Here is a 13432-nt window from a genome sequence, read left to right on the forward strand (position 1 = left end):
GCTGTTGACAACCGAAAAAGTTCCGATTGAGTTGGTAGTGTGCCATTTAATAGAATAGATCTCACCAAAGTGGAGTAAGAAATGCATCTGGAAGACAAGCACTGGCGACAGATGCAGAAGATGTGACGAGAAAGAAGGTATACAATAGGCACTCCAAATGACAATGGCGACACATAACCGATTACAGTGGCAAAATCTCTAGGAAATGCTGAATTCTGCTCATGCGAAGCAATCAGTGCTGGATGGGGACTGTGCCGAGTGCCGTAAAAAAACTAGGCTCCAAATAAAGTTCAAAAACATACCATCACGTCCAAACCTGCCATCAAATATTTGGGAGTGATAATAGACGCGGCCCGACTGTACAAGACTATGATCTTGCCAGTCCTCATGTATTCCTCGGAAACTTGGGTTACATGAGGATGGACGATTCCGTAACCTACACAATGACGAAATCTATGAGCGATGCCATGACCGTCCGGTTGTGGATAAAATCCGGCTCAATAGGTTACGATGGGCGGGTCATTTAATCCGTATGGATGAGGTTGATCCCACCCGGAAAGTCTATAAGGGCAATATCTATGGTAGAAAAAGAAGACGAGGCAGACCCTGCCTAAGATGGAGCGATGGCGTAGGTCAGGACGCCAGACAACTTTTAGGGATATCGAATTGGTGGACCTCGGCGCAAAACCGGGATGTCTGGAGTTCCTTATTAAGGCAGGCCTAGTCCAGATACCGGTTGTTGCGCCGTTGATGATGATGATGATAGATTTCTTGACCCTTCAGTTGACGTTGTACCCCTTTCGTTAAGGCTTCATCATCCTTCCTTCAGACGGCTATAACTACATGTCATTATAAGGCGCGTGGTGTTGTGAAGTTGGTAACAAGAAAATAGGGACATGAGATTTTAACAAAAGGCAGAAGAGTAGATCCTGTTAGGAAGAGAGTTGAACCCTCGAATTCTCAAGTGGTGTACACCTCACCTTCCCTTTTGTTGCCACCCAACTGTAATCATTAAAATAGGTTGGGTTCCTTCTTCAATATGTGAACGGTTTCGTCCAGGGCGGTGACAACTCATCCGTCTTGAATTAAGGACTTATAGGGGAATTTGAAGCTATTGTACGAAGTACGAAGTATACAAGGCCAGGGCGACGCCTGTCGTCGTCTTGGTAAATGCTAGATCTAATGGAATGGAGTCGTTTCTGGAGGAAAGGGGTCGTGGAGTCCTGTTATAGGGTTGCGTAGAAAGGGATAAGGATATTGTCATGAGACTGGGATTTGGATAGGAACTTCATGAGAGAGCTGAAGAGGCATCTGTCGATGCGGATGGAGTTGTCACCGTCATAGAGGAACTGTTTGGAAGAGAGGTAGGAATCAGGCGTGGCTAGAAGAAAGAACCTCCTCTCGTTTACGCATATTTGCTCCAATTGGGAAGAAGATAAGTCACACCAGGCGACGAAGCCAAAAGGGATCAGAGGACGTGTAAGCTATTAATATCAAAACAGTTTTATTTCGGGGCGGATTGAGGAGTTTTTGTTAAGGATGGGCTGTAGTGTGCTTAAACTGGTACGGGTGTTGGAGATGATGGAGTTGACGTGAGGAATTGGTGATAAAACCAAATTTAGGTGTACGCCTTGGAATATGATGGAACAGACAGACGGAATGAAAGCTACCCCTACATTTATATTCAGGTCTTCTGGGCTAAGTGGAATTTCCAGGAATGGAAGAAGTTATTGAGGGATGATGAGTTGCCTCTGCCCTGGACGAAACCGTCAGTTAACTTTTTTAGAAAACTTGGGTATTTAGCCCAAAAAGACGGGTCCGTGGATCACAAGAGAAGAAATAAGATGCTTCCCAAGTGGTCCGGTCCGTCATCAGGTGGATGCACTCTTAATTCCATGCATCCCCAAAACAAAGGATTCACTTTGGCCTAGTTTAGGCCTGAATATATGACGGATTTCACTTGAATTTAATTCGCATTCATGTCATGTTTTCGATTATATCAAAATAGAGTGATTACCGCCTGTCACCGCTTTCGGTCACGCTGCTCCCAGGCAGAGGTCAGCGTCAGCGTCTAAGAAGTTGCCCCTGCCCTGGACGAGACCGTCTGTCAACTTCGTTTTCTGTGTTGGGTTGTCATCCCTACCCAACCCCGAACCTGGAGGACTAGCTGGTACAATTTGCCCCGTTTTTAGGCGCGGGAGACTCACCTTCATCCTTCTCCTTCTACAGTTTTTCATTAAGTAAAAACTCTCAGGAGGTGAGGATAGTGTTTGGTAGTAGAGCTGTTGGTGCTGTTTCAGCAGGCGTTTCCCAGGTTTTAGGGTCTATAGTGGGTATCAATCTACGTTTAGCCCTGGGGCTTATACTATCCTTTACGTATTGACGTACGGGTGTCAGTGGATGGGTTAGAAATGTGGGAGGTGGTGCGGTGGTCTGTTAGGAAGGATTCAGCGGTGCTGTTGACATAATCTTTAGGAGGGGTGTTTCATCGGAGGAGGCTGGCTGATCGGGGTTTGGCTAATTGGGAACATGTACGCCGTAGTCAGCTGTACGTGTATCTTTTTAGGAATATGCCTGCGTGTTGGTCAGTAAAGTGGTCTGCGTACAGGGATTTGATTTTGAGGCGGGTGCGCTGTGTATGAAAACATATTCGTGATTGAAGATGGTTAAGCTGCGAGGAGTATCTGTAGCAGTGAAGTTGGCGACGCAGGGTGGCTTTCTCCTTGATGAGCTTAAGGGTTTGGGGAGGGGGCGTGATTATTCCCTAATAGCTTAGGGATTTAGTAGCCATGATTTGGCGGCGTATTTCCTAAATGATCTCTAAGTAATTTCGTACAGCAGAGTCTAGTTGGGCTAGGGTTGTGGGTAGGATGATGGCGGACAATTTATCCGCGAGTCGCTATTGGGGGAGATTCCTGTTTATGGCAACGTGATTAGAAATGATAGGACATAGGAATGGCTCAAGAGATTGCTGCTAACTAGGAAGAGGTCAATGTAGGATAGCTTGTTCGGACGCCGAAATGAAGGTTGGTTCGGGGGAAGGGGGCTAGTTGGTGGAAGAGATAGTTTTAGCGGTACTAGTTGGCCAACCAATTGCCGTTTGGATACAACACTGCCAACGTCATGGTACAACACTGCCATGATCTATATTTCCCCGTTGGAGAAGAAAGGATTTTATATGTGCCGAGGAAAGAACTGAGGTGGGCAAGTTGGAACGTGGACGAGTTGAAGAGAGTTTATATTTATGCGTTTAAATCGAAGGAGATATCAGGCCGAAAAGCATTTCTCGTGATGAACACATAGGTTAGAAGATGAGACTGGGGGTTGAGGGTAGAGAAGGCTTGGGATGTTTGGGGTGATAGACATGGGGCTTGGTTTGGTAGGAAGAGGCACGCGCTTGCACAAACATCAGGCAGTTGCTTTAACTCGCCGGATGTGCATTTGACCTGCAGTTGGTGCAGGTTGGATTATCCCCCTGCTTCTTGGGGCACAGACCTTATGGAGTGTCGCACTTTACACAACAATAGGGCAAGTTGTAGTTGGATGCAGCATGTCCCAAAGGGAAGCCCTGTTTCCAAATAAATTCCATGTGACAAATAGATAGGCCGACATAGCGATGGACCTGTAAGCAATGACAACTCAATTTCTCATCAGGGATGACCTCAGTTAGCGGATATAGGCGTACTTACATATTGATTTATAACCCGTTGTTTAGGGCTTAGCACCCAAACTTAAAAAATGTTAGGCAAAGACGACAGTTTCTTACCAGGCGGATGCAAATCGTCAGACGCAGCCTCACCTTTGCCATTTTTGAAGTTTGGGTATTAAGCCCATCCATACGTGATTGGTGGTCAATGCTTTCAATGCTTGCTAGAGGTCATTTTTTGTTTACAAAATGCAGGAAGGCGTAAACTATTAGAACCTTCTGCGTAGTTATATATTGTTCTGGAAATCGAAGGTGATGTAAAGGTCTTACTGATAGGCGGGCTTGGATTGGTTGCAGACATGATCTTTGTCAGCCCTGCACTGACGCATCTTAGAACACCAGGCAGTCTTCTTTCCACTATGAGAAGGGCCACTGGGTAGGGAACCAGCACGCTCGCAACTAAGAAAAACTTCGGGTTAGTCTGCAAAATTTTAGGTGAGCAGACCTTCATTGAAGTGGGGCTAGGCTAACCTGCTAAAACAGACGCATCAATCATTAATCTGCTACTGCGCAAGATTAATGGCTCACAGCGTGACATATGTATAAGCTCGATCAATGGCAAACAGAGCACGCCTACAAAGACGCCTCCAAAACGCTCAAGTTGACCTAGTAAGAAGGAATGTTAATAGAGGCTCTGCTCGGAGGCGTATGTAAACCTATGGGCCAGAGTCTATAAAATCGTGATGGCGCTATTCTAAGGCTATTCATCTCTTACAGATCACGTATCCCACTTTCTTGTTGAAAATCATCTAGGAATCATTCTCTCAGTTTCCAGCGATCTCCGGATATGACAGTAAATTCCATAGTAACCAAAAACGAGCTATTAGAGATCTGTGGCAACTATAAAGCCCCGGGCTTGGAAGGTAGGCATACCCCGTAAGGCCCTTATGCTTGCCCTAAAATCCAGACCAGGCATGTTCACTGAATTATTTGAAGTGTTCATGTCCGAGGGGGTTGGTACCAGCAAATACTACATAGTAAAGATCCTGGGCGTGAGAAATGTATTCGATTCGGCCAATTCCGTATTAGGTTCGATAGGGAATTTGCTGGTAAAGAGTGGTATTGACACCTATCTGTAATTTTCGGTAGCTATTTACAAGAATGAAGGCTCTAGTTTGACATCGAAGACGAGCACTAAAAATACGTTGTCCCCGCAGATGTCCCACAGGGTTCCGCACTGGATCCACTGATGTGGGATATCATGCACAATGATGTATTTAATCTCCCAATTTCGGGGGAAACCACGCCCGGCCTAACCCTGACGACACATCACCGATTACAGTTGCAAAACCTCTAGGAAATGCTGAATTATGCTCATGCGAAGCAATCAGTGCTGGTTGGGGAGTGTGCCAAGTGCCGTAAAAAAACCAGGCTCCAATTAAAGTTCAAAAACATACCATCACGTCCAAACCTGCCATCAAATATTTGGGAGTGATAATAGACGCGGAAGTCAGTTAAAAGCAATACGTGCAATTTGCTTCCGACAAAACATCCACAGCAAATGTTGCTCTGGCAAAAATGAAACCGAATGTACCCGGGCGACGTTGTTTTTAAGCTACTTATTGCCAGGGTGACGAGCTCGATCTTACTCTATGCTCTCTCCACTGTCACTGGAGTCAGAGACTTTTCCAGACTCCCACCTTTTCAAAAAAAGAACGCAGACAGGTCGGGAGACAAACATAGAATTGATTTTAATCAGGTTTTGTTTTGCGTAGAGCCTTGAAAATCAATCCATTTTCCGTAGGTTTTATTGGTGTTTGAAAACAGACAAAGAAAAATTGTCAGAAGATGACGGCTTTACGGTTTCTTACCAGGGCAGAGATAAATTTTCAGACGCTACCTCACCTGGTACAGACTTAGGACCCCATCCACCCAAGTTGTGAACAGCGTGAAGTCCATTTATTACTGACTCAAACGGGACTTCCGACAAAGCTGCCAACTTTATAAAATTGACAATCTACCTTCCACAGCCTAAACTCGAACCCAAGAAGGCGATAACTAGGCGCCTCAATCAATCTGTTATCAGCAGTGAAGCTGTCACCGTAGATTCGTGTTTACAATGAAGAAGTGCTACATTTCCGACTTGCGTAAAGTGTTTCAACGTGCAGTGGATTCAGTGCAGCCAACGACGATATTCTCTACAGGTGGATATCTCCATCGTGTCAAATCCCAGACCGGCGAGACCATTCGAGTCGGCGACCAAGCTGTTTCCCTGGAGAACAAGAAATGTCACCTTGTCGGCTTCGGTAAAGCAGTCCTGGGTATGGCAGTTCAGGCGGAGCGGGTACTTGCTGATCGGTTGGTGTCTGGAGTAATAAGCATTCCTAACGGAACCATGGCTAAATTCAGTGGCGTCCCCGAGATGACTTTATCAGCTGGGAGTGTGATACAAGTTCATGAAGGGGCTCTCAACAATCTTCCAGATGAAAATTCAATGCAAGCCGCAAAGAGGATCCTAAGCTTAGCAGAATCTATGACTAATAATGATATCCTTTTCGTCCTCATATCCGGGGGTGGATCGGCTCTGCTTCCTATTCCCATTGAGCCCATTACATTGGAACAGAAAACCAATTTGATTCGAAATTTAGCCCGAAAAGGAGCTGATATCGAGGAGTTGAATGTTGTACGAATTGCAATGTCGCAAACGAAAGGAGGAAAGCTCGCCAGGGCGGCAGGGGATGCATATAGAATTTTTTCATTAGTTATCAGCGATATTGTAAATGACCCGCTGCATCTTATAGGCAGCGGCCCTACAGTTGAATTTAAGGAGGATGGTCGGACAGCTAGGAGTATATTGGAGAAGTACCAACTTTGGAACGAGTTAGATGCTAACATTCAGGACGTATTTACAAAAACTACCCCGAAAAATACCAAAATTATGGAAAACAATTTTGTCTATTTGATTGGAAGCAACAAAATTGCTGCCAACGCAGCTTTACAATGCTCTCAGGAAATGGGTTATAAAACGTGTATCCTATCAACATCGATTGTCGGGTCCCTGGATGAGGTTGTGCAAAAGTACTCCTTCTTCCTCAAAAAGCTTCTAGCATATTTGCGACATAATATCGACGAGCGACAGTTTTCAGCGACATATCCTTTTGGACAGGATTCTCTCAGTCGACTACTAGATACGATCCGATCATGCAATCCTGGAGATTCTTTATGTCTAATACTTGCAGGCGAGCCAACAGCCTTGGTTAAGGGCAACGGGAAAGGTGGCCGAAATCAAGAACTGGCGTTGAGGATGTCCAGAATCTTTTATGAAAACGAGTCACTTCGGACGCTGGGTTTCCTGAGCGCAGGCACTGATGGAATCGATGGACCAACCGATGCAGCTGGAGCTATTGGATCCTCAGAAGTGATTGAAAAATTCCTGGAAACCAGAAAGATGGAAGATCTTGAGGACTACCTAGAGCGCAATGATTCGTATAATTTTTATAAAAATTTAGGACAAAAGGATTTCCATGTTGTTACTGGTCATACAGGCACAAATGTTATGGACATTCATTTGATTATTGTCCCAGTACCTGGTGTTCACAAGTTATAACGTTGTAAGGAAGTTGCTCCACTATCTAAAGATCTTAAACTTTAAAGATATTTAGAAGATTGTGACAGATATAGTTGTAAATATGGTAAATTCTGCATTTATTATAAAAATAATTGTGTTTCAGATACAAGATAAAGATTCGCTGGTCCACAATTGACTTGTGTATTGTACAAACATGACAATAAATACATAGAGAGATATCTTAATATCTATTTACTTTCAACCATACAAGAGCTAACCTTTAGCCCTTTCGATTCCATAGTTGGTTCTAAGCAACTTTGATTTTAGTGAAAGTTGAATTTATAAAGTAGGAAGGAGACGCCCCTTTGTCATCATTATCATCATCAACGACCCAATCCGGTCTAAGCCTCCCTGGAACTCCAGACATCCTGGCTTTTGTGTCTAGGTCCACCAATTCGATATCCTTAAAAGCTGTCTGGTGTCCTGAGATACCATAGATATTGCCCTTATGGACATTCCGGGCTGGATCATCCTCATTCATACGGTTTAAGTGACCCGCTCATCGCAACCTGTTGAACCGGATTTTATCCACAACTTGACTTGGTCGTGGTATCGCTCATAGATTTCCTCGTTATGTAGGGTACGGAATCGTCCATCCTCATTTAGGGGACCAGAAATTCTTCGGAGGATTCTTCTCTCGAACGCGGCCAGGAGTTCGCAGTTTTCTTTGCTAAGAACCCAGGCCTCCAAGGAATAAAAAGGACTGGCAAGATCATTTTCTTGTGCGATCACCGCTCCATCTTGGAATGTTATGGCGAGTCAAAGTGGTATTTTCAAAGTTTTGTGTTGAGACCAAACCTTATTATAATCGAGTCAATGTCTTTTTTTTCTATGCGTTGACGGTGGAAAGGTTCAAAACCTACCGCGGTTGTTTGATACCTTTACTCACTAAAACCATCTCCTTCACCTTCGCTTGCCCAGCAGGACTCTCATTTCAGTATTATGTTACAAACTGCACCTCATGGCCTCATTAATTTTTGCACCGCCCTCCAAGAAGTTTCAGAGGCTTGCATGTAGTCTACGATATTCTCGCGTATAAACTGCGCCCCGGCGTCAATTTTCGCCTCCGCTCTGTGTGCGGCGAACCACGGGCAGTCGTCACGTCCGAAGCGATAAAGGTTTGCACGGTACCCTCCGTGTCCGCTTAGAAATTGAGTTAGGTCGTAAGTAACCTCACCGTGCCTTCGTTTGATCCATTTTGAGAAATCTAGAGTAAACCTGTATGTTATTCCAAAAAAGGATCATTTCGTGCTAATTGCCGACGCTAGGTATAGGAGTCGACGATTGCATATAATGGTAGAGCCGTCGACCCTCGTTCGCCAACACCCTCGTTGGCCGATGGGGACCATGCCTGCTATCACACAGGCTGCTTCGTCAGATGTTGTACGGTATGCGAACGACGTTCGCAATGTACTCAGTCGGTATGGGGCTGAGATTTTTTTTCTATTTGCTTCTAACTTCAAAGACGATGCCCAGACTGAAGCTGCATAAAGCAAGACGAAGCAGATAGCTCCCCAGATAAGGAGCCGAAGGTTTTACCTAAGATCACCTATATTTGGTAACATTCTTGCCAACAATGCACCCGGAAGTTTTCAAAATGGGACTTGAATTTCAGTCTTTGGTCAATCGTGACTCCTAGGTATTTACGCGTTGGCGGTGACTGTATGATGTGTTCACCAATCTTGATCTTTATCGAAGTTCGTTTCCTTCTTTTGGTGATCAAAACTACCTCGATTTTATACTCTACGAGCGTCAGAGCTTCCTCTAGCCAAGACCTGATTTCAAAAATGGCCTCGTTTGTGAGTACCTCGATCTCATCAATATCTTGTGCCACGGTACTCACTCCGATGTCGTCTGCGAAGCCAATGATTGTCACTCCTTTTGCCTCAGTTGCAACTTTAAAATTCCGTCATACATTATTATCCACAGGGGAGGACTAAGGACTGATTCTTGTGTAATCCCGCAGGTTGTTCTATACGTCTTAGGTCATAATCGTAACACAATATCCTCTCCCGGAGAAATTCGATGACTATGTGCACCAGGTATTCAGAAGCACCCAATTTGGCTAAAGCTGCAACTGCTTTGCTCCATTTTGCTGTGATGAAGCCATTCTTTATGACGAGAGTAACTACCGCGCAAGATTTATTGGCCTCCATTGCTTTTTCCAGAATTTTCGTCACCGTACTGATCGCATTGACAGTAGATCTTGCCTTTCGGAACTGCCTATCTGAGAGACCACCCTCCTTTTCCGTGATTGGTACAAGCCTATTGATCACCCAAAGGTTTGTTTGGCTTCGGGATTAGCATAAGCTTCTGTTTCCTTAACTTTTCCGGGGAAATCCCATATTTTAGGCACGTCGTAAATATTTCAGCGAACCACCTTGGAACTGTTTTTTGACGGCCACTGGCAGTGCTTTATTCGAAAGGCTGTCTAAACCTGCAACTTTATGTTCGGCAACTTTCTTTGCGGGTTCCAGAACTTCTTCAGTGGTTACTTCGGGAATTTCATCGGGATCTATCTGGACAGTGGGTCGATGTAGAGAAAGGAAAGGGGAAGGGTAAGAAATGTTGTACCGCAGACACCAGAGCTTTACGAGCTTCAACATGGGCGAGTTCATTTAGTAGATACCCCGCATGCGCCGGACATTAAGCAGACCCATCCCGCCTGAAAGCAGCGTCTGATGCAAGAACAAGAAAACTCCTTGGTTTGAGGCCCTCCACGATTTTACCACACACAGCAGACACACAAGCTCTGCCACAATTGCCACCCAAGTCACAGGAGAGGATAACCTGAAGCTTATTCAAGATTGTCGGAATAACATTGGGAATCATAGTGTCGAACAAGCTTTGGAAAGACATATAGATCGAGGATATGCCATTGTCAGCGTCTAGGTTTTGCACCCCCAATTAATAGGTATTAGCGCAAAAACCTGGTGTAAAGAGGGAGTTCTGGAGTTTATTTTCAAAGTACATCGGAGGGATCGTGGTGGAAGTGGCGGCATATTCTACAATGGGCCGTACCAAATATCTATAGAGATTAATTGCCTTTTGGGGTTGGAGAAAAACCGGTTGAAAAATTAATCAACCTATCAGCCTTCAGGGTTTTAGGAATGATAAAGCTCAACTGGTCTCTTACAGAGCACATCCTCGTTATCTCCCTACCTGAAAGATGATGGATTTAACCCGACTGCCCTAATGATAGACGAGTTCTCAGGCGGACTTAAACTGCACCAGTTAAGGCTTAGACCCTGCGACAAAGCGGAGAAAGTTTTATGTGAACCAGGGCAAAGAATCTCTTGTGCTTCAGCAGGACAGTTATTAGCTCTTCTTCAGAAAAATTCTGAGAAACTGTGGGATATCTAAGGTAGGCAGGGAAGCGGATGTGACGCAGAACTGCCCAGCCAGATATTCAAGGTTTCTCCTTGGGTCCTAGCATGAAAATTTGTCTCAAAAATGGTTACGGAGATCCTTCTTGGATTTTCAGAAAAACTTTACATCCTTTGTCATAGTCAGGTCAGTCCAGATTTGACGACATCGCTTCCTCTTCGCATCCGCGACAGCCACAAAACGCATTCAATGCCTCTAGAAGCAAAAGTTGAATACAAAGCCCCGGAGAAATGCTAGGGCATTCCCTTCAGTCGAAAAGGTAGAACGGGCTCTGGGTCTGTCAAGAAATGGGCAAGAGGTTTTGAAGCATGGACGACGTCATGATGTTTACTTGGCACTTTCACTTGAAGAACTTCCAAGAGGTGCATTGAGACTTGTTCTCTACAATAAACTCGATTGGGAAGTGACAAAAGTTGCGACAGAGTACGCGTACGCGGTGAAGCCTTTGATTGAAGAAAACGGCGCTACAAATCAAAACGAGCCGGGCACGCTTCTGAACGGAACAGAGGCTGAAGAAGAAGAAGAGAGGGGAAACCTTTCTCTTCCCCCTATATACCTTCCTTATTCCCTCTCCTTCCAGTAGTAGAGTTGAAAATGTCAACTTTACCACGATGATATAAAAAGGCAGTTTAATGTTCCATAACTTTGGACCACCATAAGATGGAAGAGAGGGAACTTCGCCGTCCCTCTGAGTGTTACCATCGAAGCACACGTGGAATTGGTTAATTTTACCTTTTATAATAAAAAAAAGTTGACGTAGAAATCGAAAACCGAAAGCTCGAGGTGTAAAATGTTTTGAGCGACGATCGTATGTATAAAAAGATTATAAACGGATGACGCGTGGATGAAGCGAGACTACGAGGAAGATCGAGAAGCCACTGCTTCTTCGATATGTGGCGATTGGGTTGTCCTAAGCAGACCAAATACAGGAGGAAGAAATCAAGTGGCCAAAGGGCACGGAGTTCGTATCCGGATCCATGCGAGTAATATATTGAGGTGCCGATGTGTCGATGACGCTTTTTCTCATAGATTTACCGTAGACGTTCAAATATGCGCAATGGTTTTTCTTCACCATAAAATTTCGAACAATGCACTTGGAGTTGAATCTCCTGTGTTCAATCTTCTTGAGTTGTAGCATATCGGAGGTCTTCGAAATATTTGGTCTATCGGTTTTTTACCAATTCCATGCCTCCAAAAAAATTTTCAACTACGACCCTACAAAATATGGTTCTAGGTTGGAATCCTGCTGTCAGTCTTTCCAATTCGTTAAATTATGTCTATAATTTCGTCAGTTGTATGCTTTGGTTTCTCCTGCAGATTTTGCCAGAGGTACGTCTTAATTCTATTTATTTATCTGGTTTCGGTCTCGTGGGTCATTCGTGATATTGTTGTTTGACATCAATTGTCTGTTTTCACTCTTCGTCAGACAATTCGTCCTTTTTGCGCCGCAGTTCGTGCTTGTAGTAGTCTTGATTTCGTCTTTTAAGCGATTTCACTTCTCATGAATGCTATCGGTATCCTGGTCTCGGTTCAGCATCTGCAGTTTTCGTTTTTCTAACCCCCTGATTCTTTGTTCTGGAGCTTCGGACCTGTCAACTGGGTTGAACCTGCTACTCCCCTTATTTGCTATTCGGCGTAGATCTCTTGTCTAACGAGATAGTGGTCGTTATCCCAATTAACTATGATGACCATATGTCAAGGATGCTATACGCAGCTCCCTTTTCAATAAAACTAAACTAAATCTGATTGGACGTGCTCCCACCTGGTGAGGTAAATGTTCTTTTGTTGATTCTACATTCAGGCAAACATGCTAGTAAGATTCCCATATTTTTGCTGCAAGTGAAATCTCTGACATTGCTTGTGCTAAAGTTAGTTATGTCGTGGCCATAGTTTATTGCCCTTAGTAAACGGCGGGCCGGCTCGTTACCGATTTTTACGTTGAAGTCCCCAAGTAATATTTTCACGCCGGGTCGGTTGCTCGGGAGTAATGAGTCAAATGCTGATTCAAAGGGAGTCGACCCCTTGTCTTTCATTGGACCCTATATATTGAAGAATTTAGTTTCCGGCCCAAGTGAACCATTTATTGAGGACGAAAAAGTGAGGCGAAATTCTTGAGGTTCAAAAACTCATCCTGCCTTCCAGACTTCTTGAAATATAAAATGGTATGTGCTCGAGAGGCAAATATCTCATTGCCTAATAATTTCTTAGACTGGTGGTCTAAGAGCGCTAGGGAGTACGCCTTCCGGGTTCTAAACAGGTAGTCCTTTTTCCGCTGTCATTGTTGTCGTTGTATTTCAAATCCTATGTAAGGCCCTATTTTGGGATCCATGACAATAGTATACTGTGAACAGGTTGTCAATCCCCCCACCCATCTGGTAGGCCAGAGGACTCATCTGTTTTACGGCGCGGAGAACTCACCGTTTACTCGCTTCGTCTGCTGTTTTGCATTGGTCAGAGGCTATCAAGATGGAGGTCAGATTGGGATTTGGTAGTAGAGCTGTGGGCGCATTACCCAGGTATTTGTTTAGGGTTGCAGTGCCGAGTCCGCAACCCTTTTCAAACACATACATACTACTCATACCCTTCAACCCTTGCAGTTTGATTAAGATGAATTTATTCCTTAAAATTTAGAGAACTCTTTTCCGCGCTCGAGAGAAAAATCCTGCTAAGAATTTTTGGCTCCCTGCATGAGGATGGGCGATTCCTTAGCCTACATAACGACGAAATCTATGAGCGATACCATGACCGTCCGGTTGTGGATCAAATTCGGC

At 44.5% G+C, this 13432-nt stretch overlaps 1 protein-coding gene across 1 annotated transcript; it reads left to right on the forward strand.

Moving 5' to 3' along the window:
* The first annotated feature begins 5715 nt into the window (after positions 1-5715).
* Positions 5716-7459, forward strand: LOC119646964 (glycerate kinase). The gene has a single exon (XM_038047665.1). The coding sequence runs from the start codon at positions 5766-5768 to the stop codon at positions 7251-7253; it is 1488 nt and encodes a 495-aa protein (XP_037903593.1). The 5' UTR covers positions 5716-5765; the 3' UTR covers positions 7254-7459.
* Positions 7460-13432: the final 5973 nt, after the last annotated feature.

The sequence above is a fragment of the Hermetia illucens genome, chromosome 1 (genome assembly GCF_905115235.1).
Source record: "Hermetia illucens chromosome 1, iHerIll2.2.curated.20191125, whole genome shotgun sequence".
Classification (NCBI taxonomy): domain Eukaryota; kingdom Metazoa; phylum Arthropoda; class Insecta; order Diptera; family Stratiomyidae; genus Hermetia; species Hermetia illucens.

Bases quoted from the DNA above. Each gene is read 5' to 3' on its own strand.
- LOC119646964 (XM_038047665.1), top strand. From the start codon at position 5,766: ATGAAGAAGTGCTACATTTCCGACTTGCGTAAAGTGTTTCAACGTGCA.